The sequence below is a fragment of the Buteo buteo genome, chromosome 23, assembly GCF_964188355.1.
Source record: "Buteo buteo chromosome 23, bButBut1.hap1.1, whole genome shotgun sequence".
NCBI lineage: Eukaryota > Metazoa > Chordata > Aves > Accipitriformes > Accipitridae > Buteo > Buteo buteo.
Genome location: NC_134193.1, coordinates 14,543,012 through 14,557,085, shown reverse-complemented (window position 1 = coordinate 14,557,085; position 14,074 = coordinate 14,543,012). Strand labels below are relative to the sequence as shown.

General features: G+C 48.3%; 1 protein-coding gene across 1 annotated transcript in view; it reads right to left on the bottom strand.

The window, feature by feature from the left end:
* PAPPA (pappalysin 1) overlaps positions 1-14,074 on the bottom strand; it is a 181,131-nt gene that overhangs the window by 21,348 nt on the left and 145,709 nt on the right. The window contains exons 15-19 of the mRNA XM_075055166.1: positions 13,865-14,048; positions 11,062-11,272; positions 10,283-10,454; positions 7,114-7,261; positions 4,297-4,406 (exon numbers count right to left, since the gene is read on the bottom strand). Of these exons, the coding sequence (XP_074911267.1) occupies positions 4,297-4,406; positions 7,114-7,261; positions 10,283-10,454; positions 11,062-11,272; positions 13,865-14,048 (825 nt within the window). The remainder of the gene's footprint in view (positions 1-4,296; positions 4,407-7,113; positions 7,262-10,282; positions 10,455-11,061; positions 11,273-13,864; positions 14,049-14,074) is intronic.

Here is a 14,074-nt window from a genome sequence, read left to right as displayed (position 1 = left end):
ACTACTGCAGGACCTGACCAGGATCCCATGGCATCACTGCGCACAGAAAGGAAGGTGGACTCACAAGGCCAACAAAGGATGCAGTAAGAGGTCGATGGAAGGACCACATCCGACACGTGCCAGGTGGTGCACAGGGGATAAAGCCCATCTGGCCACTGCCTCTGCGAGCCCCATCCCTTCCCCGTGCTGCCACGTGCTCCAAGCCGCTGCAGTGACATATGCCGCTCTTACAGCCCCAGCTCCCCTCGTGCATCGGCTTCTGCAGCACAGCTGCCCTCCTGCGTGGGCCACGCTGTGCAGCCGGGTGTATTGACTTTGGTCCTGTCCCCATCCCAGAAACGCCATCCAGCCACATCTGCGGTTTGGTGGCTGTGACTCCATCTGCTGCGAAGGGAGAGGAAGCCGGGATGCGCTCCCACAGTAGGTAACAAAGAGCCAAGAAAGCAAATCAAGCTGTCATTTTCTGCTTGTGAGGGAAGACCCAGTGCCTCCCGTCACGGCGCTTCCCTCCCATGGTGGGACTAACACAATGATGTCAACCATTTGCGGGCTGCAGAGGAGATTAGGTTTCCCCAAGAGAGGCCAGTGGAGAGCTCTCCCCCACCTTAGATGGGTCAAATGTCCCCCAGGGCTAAAGCCCAGGGACTGGCATCTACTGGTCTCAGCTAACTCTCTCCTCAGGCACCACCTGAACATGACAATTAACCGTGGGCTTAGCGTGGCAGTGGTGAGGGCATCGGCCGCTGCTGCCACGAGAGGGGAGACACGGCAACTTGTGGCTGTTTCCTCCTGTAGCTATAGACGTGGTGGAAACTCCTGCCTTCCCAGGCGCTGAGCCGCCGTGCTGCAATAAGTCATTTCACCGCTCCATGACTCAGTTTCCCTGCCTGCAAAATGAGCCTAACACTCACAGAAAGGGGTGAGGGGAAGGAAGGAGGAAAACTTCAAAGCTTAAATGAATAGGGGAGTATTTAAGAATTCCTATTAATGATTTCTGGACATCCCAGGGCTTGCAGTACATATGGGAAAACACATCCCCAGCAGTAGGGCAGCATCCCAGGCATGCGGAGGGGCCATGGCCACACTCAGCCCGCTGGTAAGCAGAGTTGGGGCATGCTGGCCCTTTCAAGGCTATCCCAGGCATGCACACGCTTGCACAGCATTTGGCCTGTTCCTGCTCAGCACAAAGGCAAGGATGCAAATTCAGACAACCAAAGAAATTAGGTGTCTGCCCTGTTTCTCTGCAGTCAATGGGAAAGAGCTGTCAAGCTGTCTTTCTGAGATATTTCACTTTTTTTCTCTCCACTGCCTGCATAGTCAGTCTTGGCAGCTCTATCTATGGGTGTCTTCAACAGCTCGCTGCCCCTTGCACACGTACGGTAAATGGGAAATTGTGGGAACAGCAATGGTTGCTCCAAACATGGCCCGCTGCAGAGCAACAGATACACAGAATATTTCAGGTGAATTTTTCTTCCTGCTGAAAATACTGATTTGGAAGACATGGCCAACTTACACTGATTTCAGCAAACTGTTTCAGACCCAACAAAGCAACTCAACCTAAACTGGTTCTGAAAAACATGGTAATACGTAGACATTTTTCAAAAGGAAATATCTGTTGTTTTTGTTCCTTTGAGAGGACATTTAATTTCTAAGTTTTTTTCATTTTCATTAAACAAAAAGTTTAAAAAAAATCCTTGGAAATGAAGTGCTACATTATGTTCAAACCAACATGGTTTTTTCTCCAATTTTTTGGTTCACCAAAAATCACAACAACAAAAAAGTCACTTTGATTAGGAGAAAACATTTTTTTTCTTAATTCAACAGAACTTCCAGCGAACCGAAAAATCAAGTGATTTGCACATCTCTGCTCTAAACAACCCCCAGAGGAGGGATGGTTCCCTCTTCCCACTTTGCTTCCATAACAGCTGTTGCTTGAGCAGCTACACACAAATATATTTGTTTTTTTTTTCTTGCTGGCTCTCCCTGTGTTTTATCTGTGCCTGTCCACTCAAAGGTAAACTCCAGAGATTGGTCTTGCCTTTATGTGCTTCTCATACTGCACTCATTTGTACATCACTTGTGCCTGAAATTAAGCAACTAAAAACGTTTCCTTTGCGTCGTTCAAGTACTTTGAGATCCGCAAAGTGTGGCTCTTGCTGTGTAAATGCAACCAGCTGCTCACTTTACTCATATGGCACAACAGCAAGCTGTCACTGACCATAAACAGAGACACGTATTATTGATGATATATAACGCATTGCCATGGGGACCTTCCCCTAAGGCATCCCAGCCCCATCTCTCCAGGGTCTCCCTGGTCCCACCAGCAGCAGCATTTCCCCCAGCGGCACCCCACGAGGCACTGCTCCCTGTGGGTGACATCCCCTTATCTGGAGAGTTGAGTAAGATGGATGTTTTACAGCTACCAAAAAAATCCCCTCCAGCATGTCTCAGCATCATCCCACTCATCTCCTAAAGGCTCCCTTCGATCTCCCAACACAAGTTTTCAAGCCCGAACCTCACCCTCTAGTTACAAAGTGTTTGTGGGGTCCAACTTGTATCTGCTCACAGTCTAAAGCTCTTGCAAGATCCTCACCATCAGGGCAAAAAAGGTCTTATTTACCACTGTACTCTTGGAAACCATGATTTCTCCTCCATCCCTCACTCCCCTCATCTCCCCCTTTACTACTATATGTTTTCCCTGCTGCCTAATGAGCCCTCCAGAGACCTGCAGGTATAAAACTCGTTACAGCTCCCTCTGCGTACCCGCATCAATAAACGAAGGAGCACGGCAGAGAACGGGAGGGAAGCTGTCACTTTATTTCACCATGAATTACAAAACCACTTTAAAGTCTAGCACTCGGGAAAGGGACAGTGAGAAATTGCCCCTAATACAGAGAGAGGGGTTTTCTTTATGTTTCATGCCAGAAACTTGGCAAAGCCTAGGCTTAGGCAGTAATATAATCTTGGCGTCTGGAGTGAATGGGAAGCTGGGAAGGACACTATGAGCTTGTCGTATTCTCTGGACTTAGGTTCCCCACCCCTTCCCAGGATTTATTCTATTGCTCCGTGTGAAATAGGGAAGTATAAAGTGGCGGAGATTTTTGGAGCGCCTTGCTATCCACAGCCAAGGCCAGATTTCAAAAATCCCAAACCCTGGGTACATATTTAGGCATGTAGAGAAGCAAATAGACTGTCAAAGCTGCTCAGGACATGCTGGAGCTGTGTTGGCTGCTTGTTCTCCTCCTAAATGGAGTTCAAGTGCGTAAAACAGACTCCTGCAAAGCCAGGGCCAAGTATGTAAAAGCCGACAGGGTTTGCTCAAGCACCACCAGCAACCTGCACCCTGGTGACACGTGATGTGCCAGCGTCTTCCGACACGCACTTGAGCGTGTCCAGATAAACGTCTACACCTGCAGAAATACTGCGTAGGCACAAGCGCCTGCTTACACGCGCTTCTAGGCAGGAGGGCACGTTTCTGTAGATGGCGTGAGGGTTTTCAGAAAGAGGTAGATGAGCGTGTCTCCCGCTGGTATCCAAGTGTGTGCATGAAACCAAGCAGGTATTTGCTGGCATGGCACTATTGGCAGGCGTGTGCAGGGGTGAGCGTGTGTGCAAGGCGCTGTACGTGGGTGTGCACGTCCCCAGCAGGGCAGACCGATGCCGGCACGCACTGGAGGGCGCACAGGACGGAGTGCCGTGAGCGGTTAATGCTGCCTGTGCGTTTGCAGCAGGCAGGAGGAAGAAGTGGTGACCTCTGGAAGGGGCTGTGCTGAGCAGGCATCTCTCGCATGCGGGCGAAGGGGTGGGGGGAGGACTCAGCCAGCTCTGCTGGTTCGGGAAATGAAATACCCTCTGTATCAGCTTCTTTTGTCATCCAAAAGCAGTGCAGAAAAATCCAGCCCTGCTACCCAAAGAATGCAAAACACTGAAAAGGAGGAAGAAAATAAAATGTGGCCAGTGCCCTTTCTCTCACTGTCCATCACATCTTCCTGTGTAATGAATCATGTTTAGAGATCAGCCCCACTGTACTGGTGCTGGGTGGATCTGAGCACACTGATTTTGACAAGCCTCTACCTTGAACTGACTTTCGCTGGGAAATCACAGAGAGAAAGCAACTTGGAGAAAGCCACCACGTTACCAGAACAACACGCAAAGACACAACAAGAATCGGTAATTCTTTTCTAAAGGGCAGAATTCCCCATGTATTCCCCTCATTGAATGAAGCATGGGTAACGCTGTTCACTCACTGCACATAAACACACAATAAGGGATATACTGAAATCATCAGGCACTGACCTTCACTCTTTGAGGGTTCATCCAGTGTTGGATGTCTTGCACAGTCTCGTTCACGCGCAGGAGGATGGGCTCGTGACTGTGATCCAGACATGAGGTGGTACACTCCGTGCCTGCATGAAACACAGAGAGGATAAAGCTAAAGGATAAAGCAAGCAGCTTTTGACCCTTTCAGCATCCTTCCAGCTGAAGGACAGGATTAGGGCTCGTTTTTCCTAAATTGCAATTAGCAGTCAACCATAACTATCACATATCTTCTAGCCACACATGAAATGCTGAGTACAACCCTGCATCTCAGCAGGATATCGTGGGGGTGGCAGATATTCCAGGGCCTTTTTGTATGAGCTGCATATCTAGGTATCTCTCTGGCTATTAACTCCAAGAAGGAGGTCAGGTTTTGTGCTTTCAGATCATCAAGAAAATGTGAAGGTTTTTCCATTTCAACTGCTCTTTCAAGCAATGGGACTGATTAAGCAGAGGCTGTCGAACTCATCTCACCTATGACATGACAAAAACCTACCGTTTGATCTGTCAAATTTACAGACCTTCAATAATAATCTTTTGGAGGGTGACCAAGCCTAATGATATTGCAGACGAGCTATCACCTAAGTCCCACAGTCGATAAGAAGTACGCAGAGAGGTAATGATGGCTTTGTTCACACATAAACCTGCTTTTTCTCTGATTAACTGTCATGCCCAGTGGGAATCCTGTCCTTTCTTTATTAAAACATGCTGCGATACTCTGCAGCAATATCCCAGAGCCCTGTGGTGACACAACCGTAAGCCCTAGTGTGTTGGACCATTACCATTTCCCCCCTGGAAAATCACTCTTGAATGGCACAGCTGCTGCAAACATGTCATTAGGATTTCTGCACTCCAATCAGCGCTGGGGGAGGAATTAATCTCCACACTGGTTTGGAGAGCTGAACCTTTGGCTCAACACACACCTCAGCCTGGAAGGGCAGATTAGGTGTCTGAGGAATTACCGAAGGTGTGTGGGATTCATAGTGACCATGACTGGATGCTATTATTCTCCCCACCTGCTTCTGCCTTCTCACGTACTCCCACATGGAGGAGTCAGCAGGAGCAGAGCAGACCTGGGCTGTTGAGCCAGCAAGACGGGGAGCGCTTGGGGCTTGTTTTGCTTTCCCAGCGCACGTGGTAGTGGCTCCGGGGACCCGCTGGATGAGGCCCCTTGACACCAGCCCCATTGCGAGTGAATGGCAGGAGAGCACCTTCTCGGAAGGACATCGATCAGGCTTCCAAAAACACAAAGAGAAGAAAACCCCAACAACCTGATCCCAAAAGGTGGTGCTGGGCGAGAATAACAAAGTGTGTGGTATGTCTCCATCTGCTGAGGATAAGAGCCAACGGCCGCTGTGCCCTCGCCGAGATCTTCCCCCCTCTCCAGTGAGAACCACGCTCTCGTGGAGGATCTGGCCCACGAGTCCCTCACCTCCATGAGGGCTGCATGGTCCCATCCCAGGATCAGGCCCACCAGACCTGGCATCTGGGATCGGCACCTGCTGACAGCCACCCCGGCAGGGCTGGGAGAGGACCGTGGGCTGGCAGGCGCCCGCTGCGTGGGCAGCTGCAGGTCCTCCTGCTTCCAGTACCAAGATGCTGCCCTCCAAACCAGGAACTGGTATTTCTCCCCTTGCAAAAACCTGGCCGGCCCTGGGAGGTAACCTCATCTCAAGGGTAAAACGCCTCACCACATTAAGAGTCGCCACAGCCTGCTCGCCGCTCGCTCTCCCGCGCTTTGCCACGCTATTTACGCTTACGGAAAGGAGCGGGTTGGAATTGTTTTGATATATGATCTGTAATTGGCATCATTACAGAGTGGTGATCTCATCCAGGTCGTGTTCTCCTCCCCAGGGAGGGAACACAAGGAGGCTCGTGGACCCTTGCATGGCTGCGATATAATGAGGGAGCCGCAAAACGAGGAAATTTCTCCCAAGTTCAAAGGGACAGGCGGAGGGAGGAGGGGGCTGGCAGGGGCTGGGAGTGGGGCTGCAGGAAGGGGCCTTGCGAGTCTGTGCAGGCTGCAGCCAGCGCAGCTCCCATTGCAGCCCTTACAGCAGGGAGACCTCAGAAACGGGGGCTGAAAATACAATACAGTGTGTACAATTCAGTGTGTCATCTATCCCTCCCTCTGCCTGGGTGACACAAAGCAAAGCTGAGTGCAGGCAGTCATCACCCCTTGCAGAGTGACCAGGCACCCTAGAAGGAAGGGGGAAAACATACCCTTACAACAGGTCCTAAACAACTGTCATACCAAAGGGCATGCTCAGCTGGTCTCATATTCTTTCTGGAGAGACCTGAATTATCCTGGTGCTGTGCTTCCTGGCCAGCTTCCTGCCTTTCAGCCTCTGGGGCATGTGTGTGTGCATGTGGTTGAAGGAGGGCAACATTACAAAAGTGTAAGAGCAAATGCAGGTACAATCTCTCCCTGTATTTTGAGGACTGGATGTGTCTCTGGCATAGTCTGGCGTGCTGGCTGCCCATTAAAACCAGCTGGCCAAGAAAGGACAAGATAAAACTGGAAGCACTGCAAGAAGCAGGCAATCAGAGCATGTTACATGATGCCTGGCTTCTCAAAGCTTCATGTTTCCTAAAAGCAGTTCCCTGAAAAGCCTCCCATAGCAGCCTCTCACTCAGGCAAACAGGTCCACAGGAGAAGGTGACTTCAAGGACTGCAGGCTCGTTCCTTCCTCCCTCTCATTCCCATTCTCTTCCTTGTCTCCTGTCCCACTGCTCCCCACTCCCGCCTGAGCTGCATCCCCCCGTGGCAGACAGCCAGGGTTGATGCTTACAAACCTATGCCGTAGCCGCCGGCGCACTGCAGCTTCAGGTGGCTGTTGAGCTGTGTGGGCAGCGCACACTGGCCCTGCATTTCCCTGCAGAGATGAAAGGAGCCGCTCCAGGTGCCATCCTTCCGGCAGTGAATCACGTTGCTTCCACGGCCCTGGGAATGAGAGAAGGAGAAAACGAGAATAGTCACAAAACCAACAGCAAGGACAGGCTGAGAAGTGAGAAGCGGGCAGAGCTGAGCTGGGAGCGAAGTTCTGCTGGAGCTGGAAGAGCCCCCAGTTTGGACTGCCAGCCCTGGGGAGCAAGAAGGAGTTTTCTTCCAAAGAATAAAAAAAAAGGAAACCTGCACTGCATACAAACACACACATGCCTCTAATGAGCAATGCAATGTCTTTACAAGGCCCCTGCAAGTTCTACACCTTAAAACAGACCCACTCCAGTTGCAATAAAGGTGCATTCACCCCATTTGCCTTCTTTCTTGTTGTTGAGAGGTTTGTGTTGAACATAGACAACCTCTTCCCTCTTCCCATTTTCTAACTAGTTGCACCATCTTTGTCTCGAAAAAGAAAGAATCCCCAATGGCCATCTAAAGGAGGAAGGAAAGCGGGACACGAGCAGGGATGCTTAGCAGGGCAGAACGTGCTCTTTAGAGCTTGGCTGCCTTGAGTGACAGCAAGCGAAGAGGCTGAGACAGACACGCATAGAGGCAGGTGGAAAGGAGAAAAAAATCCTCTGGTGTGGGAATGGGCAAGGAATAGAATATGACATTTCTCTTATAGAAAAGATTCTCTGTATGATACTGAAGAATGAATACCAAAGTCCGAGGGGAAATATCATGCCCTTTAGAAACAACAAAGGAGTGCATAGGCAATCTTTTGTCAGATCTATCCTCGTGGCATTGGGGATTTCTGCGCAAGCTGTTCTGCAGGATCTGCGAGCCTAACTGCCATGGGGTAATGTGGGATATTCAACAGGAGGATGTCTGGTGTGGCTGGGCTCCAAACCTCCCACGAGGGCCTTGCTGGGTGGGAGAACCAGGCAGGATCTCTGCTTCTCCTCACCCATTTTACATGCCAGGCATGTTGCCTGCAATATACCCACCCTGATCTTGGAGATTGCACTGGATATCTTTGGGGATCCTTTAGTGTGCTGCCTATACTGGGATCCCAGCGGGGCTGCTGAACTTTTCCTAGGAGCTCTTCCCCACGACCCACACCCATTGCTGCACAGGGATCTGCACAAGGCCCTGGTACCGGCGTGGAAGATTGAGCAGCCTTCAGTGTTAGTCTTGTCCTTAATATCCTAATGCCTTTTTTGCTCAGCTTTGTTGACGAACATAATGTTTAGCGAGATGCAGAGTGGTCTTATCGGCAGGCTACTGCGTGGGACCTGCTTCCCCTTCTCTAGACATCTGGCCATTGCCAGAAGTAATAAGAAAATCATATGAAAGGATAATGGACCAGATGGACTCAGGGTGTGATCCAGCTTGGTGACTCTCACCTAAGGGCCAGTTTGGCAGAGACTGATTAATTTAGATCTGACTGTTCATATGATTTGTGCACAATATTCAGAAATGGAAGACCCTTGCTCTGGGTGCCAGGGGAGGTACCTGCTTAAATGACCATTACGTTCCTGGTGATTAAGAGATGCCATATGTACAGCTGAGTAATGATCTTTCAGCGTGGTGACAAATGCAGGAAGAGATCGCTAAGTGATAATTGAGCACAATTTGCTGTTTTAGCAAGTGTGGTGCACTTCCATTGCAATTTGTATGCCAGGGTTCAAGCATGATTTTTAAAGGTGAGCCATGAAACCTGATTTATGTTCCCGGAGCTGGCTGTGCTTGAGGATACTATTGTATAGTTTCTGCAACATACTCAGAGATCCCAGGATATCCATTGCTATAGTAACATACTGCCCATCGTTCCCTGACCTGCAAAATCTCTTGTGAAAATCCCTGCTGGGTTTCTTGCTTGGATGCAATGTGCATTATCACCTTATATAGCTGAGAGAGACTTAGTGGGGTTTAATCCTTAAATAATTAACACCTCTCAAGTGGTTCTGGCTTGTGCCAGGAGTCCTCCCTCTTCTTCTGTAGTCTATTTTCTGGAATATCTGGAAATACCTTTCTCTGCAAATCCCTTTCTCAAGATGTTATCTGCTCCTTTGCTTAAGGTGCTTTCGCAGCTGAACAGTCACTACACTCTTCCTTGCAGTGAACAGAGACATAGCTCTATCTCTCGCTTTCCAGAGCTCACTTCATTGTTGCTGTAACCCTGACTCCACTGCTTGCTCCTCTTCACGTCCAGCTCATTTAAAAGCAAACACCAACCTGTTATACCAGTTGTCATTACCCTGGTGGCCCCGCTTTCCCTGCACTGGCAGCAATGGTACTCACACTGACCGGTCTGAGCAAGTGGTAGATGCACAAAGCCACAGACGCTGTATCCCAGAGCTCCCACCCAAACTGCACCCATGCGTGCAACTTCTCATTTCACAAGGCTTATAACCCGACGTAAGTCTTATACAAGAAAACCTTTTCCAGGTGCCCTGATGCAAAACTCCAGGGCTCTGCCTGCTGTCCCCATGAAGGGGGCAGGCCAACCTGGCAGGAACTGGGGGCAGCAATTGGCTTTTAACATTTGAAGCAGGTATCAGAGGCGTCTTTCAGATCACTGGCTCTAGGGCAGTGTTGGTCCCTTTTTAATATGTCCTCAGAATCTGGAATGATATTAAAAGGCCTTTGACAGAGCACTCCCTGCTCTCTGCAGTGCTTGTAGTAGCAGCAGCTTCTACATCCCCACTTGCTCTTCCCAAGCATATTAAGCAGCAGCAGCACTTCTAGGAGAAGTTACTTATCTCACAAAATATAAATACCTCTGCGGAGGAAAACTAAGCATTTCAAACAAGACACTAAAGGCCAGACCTTCTCGTATCAGTAGGAAGTCAAAGGCAACATGCTGATTTACGCCAATGAGGATCTGACCCCTGATGCCAAATGACACCTTCACAGTCAGAAAAACATGAAAGTTTAGAGACCGTTCACCTGAATAGTTGTAAAGTCTATAAAGTTAAATTATCATATGGCACACAGACATATAATAATGGGTCCTTAGGGAACATACGATAAAACCACGCTTGTATGGGTGAGCTAATTTGGATAAGAGAGACTCACCGACTGATTGTCATCATCTTCGCACTTGATCCGGCACTCGCTGTTGAACTGGAAGCCGTTGGAGCACTGGTAGAGCCCGTGAAACTTGGAAGGCGGAGGGTCGCAGGTAACGGGTACACAAGCGCCTGGCAGCCACGTGCCGTCTTGCGTGCACTGGATCTTAAAGGCTCGCCTTGTTGTGCAGAAAAAACAAGACCATTTAGTGAGTGGCTGAGTCAGCGAAGAGCCTTTAAAGCCTCTAAGCTCTGCTAGCAGGTTGCAGGGGATGGGTGTGCTTGAGCTTTTAACACTTGGGGAACAAGTCGTGAATCTGCGTCATGAGGTCTCTGAGCAAAAATAACGTTTATTTGCAAAGCCAACATTGAGCTGCCCAGCCTAAACTCCTCTTTTGGCCTTGGACACGTCTCCCAAAAACTCTGCTTCCCAGGCTTGTGGGCTGTGGTTGGTTTGAAGTGGGTTTGTGCAGAGTCAGAAGCATACGATAGCACTAACCCTTTCCTGCTGAGTTTCAAAGGGGACTCCCCAGGCTGCATATCAAAGGGGTATTTCTAAGGTAAGATCTGATTTTTGAGCACTGGTTAGGATTTTCAAAGAAGCCTAAGTGAGCTAGGTGCCTAAATCCCCTTGAAACTGCACAACTATCCGCGTGAAGGACTTGCTCAGTGATCTTCCCTACAGCACATATAGTCTGTTATAAGCAGCCCATCCCTTTCCCAAAATCAGTTTAACTCCTGGCTTTCTGAATCATGCTGACTGCAGGGCATTACTCTTTCACGTACTTTCTCGCTTTTCTGGAGGATCCAGGGACATGGTAACCTGGTTTGCACTTGTACTTGCAAAACGAGCCCACTTTGTGCTTATCTTCTCGGCAACGAGTAGTCTGGAGATCTGCATTAGGGACGATGGAGGGTGCTCGACACATCAGCTCACACAGGGCCTCTGGAAAGGACCACAGCCCATCCTCCATGCAGGTCAAGTTGCTGTTGTTTCCTGAGAAGAACAGTGAGCAAAGTTAACAACGTTCAGCAGGACTATTTTTTTCAAAATGTTGTTACACCCGTAATATATCAAAAGCCACCTCAGTTGGTTTGACAAATTCAACTGTGTATGTCCTATGCATTTTCTCTTCCCAGATGATGGCATTAAATCATTAAGGACTGTTTTCACATGACAGGCAGACAGTGCTTATTTCAGGAAATGCTATAGCATAGGGGAAACCACACTGGCTTTGTAATCTTTTGTATTTCTTTTCCTTATTTTGTTCTTCTCTGAAAGGAAGCTTGCTTCATACATCAACCCCCTCCTCTCCAAAGTCATGGCATTAACAGAGGGTTTGGTGCCATTACATTCTTCATTCTGCTTCTGTGTTATATCTCTTCCCTGAATCTGTCCTTTTTATTTCAATTTTGAGCCTTTTGGAGCAGCATCTGTTAGTATTAGAGTCACTACTCCAACACAATGAGGAACCATTCTCAGCTGGGGACTCTCAGTCCTTGGGGACTACTGTGATAAATACGATTCATAATACTCATTAGAGACTCATTTTCCTTAGGAAGCTTTCTTGGCCAGCACCTCAAAGGTAAAAGGTACAATAGATCTATTTGCCTCTGCTATGACCTACTTGACTTCAGAAGGTTAAGCTAAAAGTAGCCTAGTCTCAGTGTATTTTACATTCTTTGTTATTTTATACTGTATGTTGAAAAGGAATAAGCTTTTCCTAAGAAACAAAGCACAGCTATGAGCCACTAACCCTTCAAAAATCCCTAATACTCTATTGAAATCCCCAAGCATTGCTGCAGGAACTCTTCTCAACCCACAAGGCATATTTTCAACAGTAAGCCAACTTCGGACTTATCCAAAATAATACTGACAAACTGCTAACCCCAGAGCAATGCCATCTCTCTGAGAGGGAAGGAAGAGAGCCGGGGCATGAGGCTGGAATTCAAAGAAGAAGAAAACAAAAGGCTCTGGAGGGCTCAGGAAGGTATGTGGAGGAGCCCTCCTGCCCTACCCACAAAGATAAGAGAAGCTGCATTAAATCAGCCCTGGCTTTCTCTCTCCCCTCCCCAACTGCAGATGATTGCAGAGGTATTTTGTGCAGAAGAGAGCTCTTTTCTAGAGCACCAGTGTGCTCCTCTGCTCTGACTCATGCAGCAGCTCTGCAGACCAGCCGCGGTGATATCATACTTGCCACTGCAAAGTGATAAGCTGTGACATTACCAACAGTGGCTGTCATGACGTCAGTGGTCAGTGATTGAATTAGGCATGAGTCATTCGAACGCCATTCTCCAGAAGCTTGGTGGCAACATCTATTAGTCATCACTGATAGCTGAACACCAAATGGTGCCTTTACCTCACAGCTCACAGAGTTTCTGGACAAAAGTGATGCTACACACCACAGCTGCACCCCCTGACCTGGGGGTTGGTCATCATCCCTCCAGCTACCCCCACCAGAGTCTCCAGCTGAAGCTCTTGTTGGTCACGTTGAATATCATTATTTTCACTGCCCCCTCAAAAAAAATTCCAGGCATTTTCAATGAAAAAACACCTCTTGTTGAAGATGACCCTCTGAGTGTATGAACAGAAAAAGGGAATTCTGATAAATATCTCCCCTTTGAGCAGTCTTAACTTTCACTGTGTGTTAGCTGCTCGTGGTTACCCTCCTAAACTGGAGTTAAAAGAATTAAGCAATTTGGTGATATATGAAGGAATCAACATATCCTTTCACTGAAATGAAGAATACTTCCCATGCCTTTTCTGGGGTTTGCAATGAATTCTAGCAGAAAAGGTGATACCACATGTACAAAAAAAGCGTATACAGCATTTGTACCTGAGTTGACAACAGCAGTGAAGCTTACTCCACTGCAAGATGACAAGTTAATTGGGCTCTAATGTTCCTTCAGATTAACAATGATATCTTTTCTTGTTTCCTGAGGACCAGATCAAAAAGGGTTATGTGCCAGTGAGCAGGAGAGTTGATGGTGCTGAGAAGATGGCGGGGATGCTAGCAGAAAAGCAGCACGGAAGATGGGGGGAAAAAAGGACGTAAGGCAGCAGAGTGTGTTATTTTTAAGAAAAAGAAAAATCGTAGAGAGTCCCAAACAAGAAGAGAAGAGAAAGGTCAGAGGTAGAGCAAGATGAGTGTGGAGAGATGTGATGGGTGGATTAGACTGTGCCAATGGGACATGGGACTTTTCAGTCTTTTCCTGCCTTTCCTAATACATGAGGGGGCATAGAAGGGAGAGAGACACAGAAAACAGAGAAGGCATGGGAAAGAAGATGAGAGAATTCAATTTGATTTATCCCCATGACTTTTCCATGTTTTGGTTGTATGGAAGCAATATTCAGTCATTACTGCCTGGCCAGCCGTGATCAAGGAAAGGTCAAAGGAAGGTAATAGAGAGATGCAAAGGAACTTAACTTCTAATATAAATAAACCTTCCCATAGAGTCTCATAATTCTTCATACTTAAAATATCACGAATAATTCTAAAACAACAGCAACAGTAACATATATTACTAGGAACAGTCTGTGTTAGCTGTGCAGCTATCCTCAGGTCACTGCACAGACACCCTCCAATACCTTTCAGAAGAGCAGGAGGTCGGCAAGTGAAGGAGCATTTCTTGCCAAAGGTGGTCCCCTCGCTGCAGTTGAAGGTGGCTGGGTAGACGTGGTACTGGTCTGGGACACCGCAGTCCACGGGCTCGCAGGTCACCTGCTTGTTCCACTTCCCATCTGTGCAAGTCATGGTGATGCTGGACTCCATCTGGAAAAAGACACATGCCTACAGCC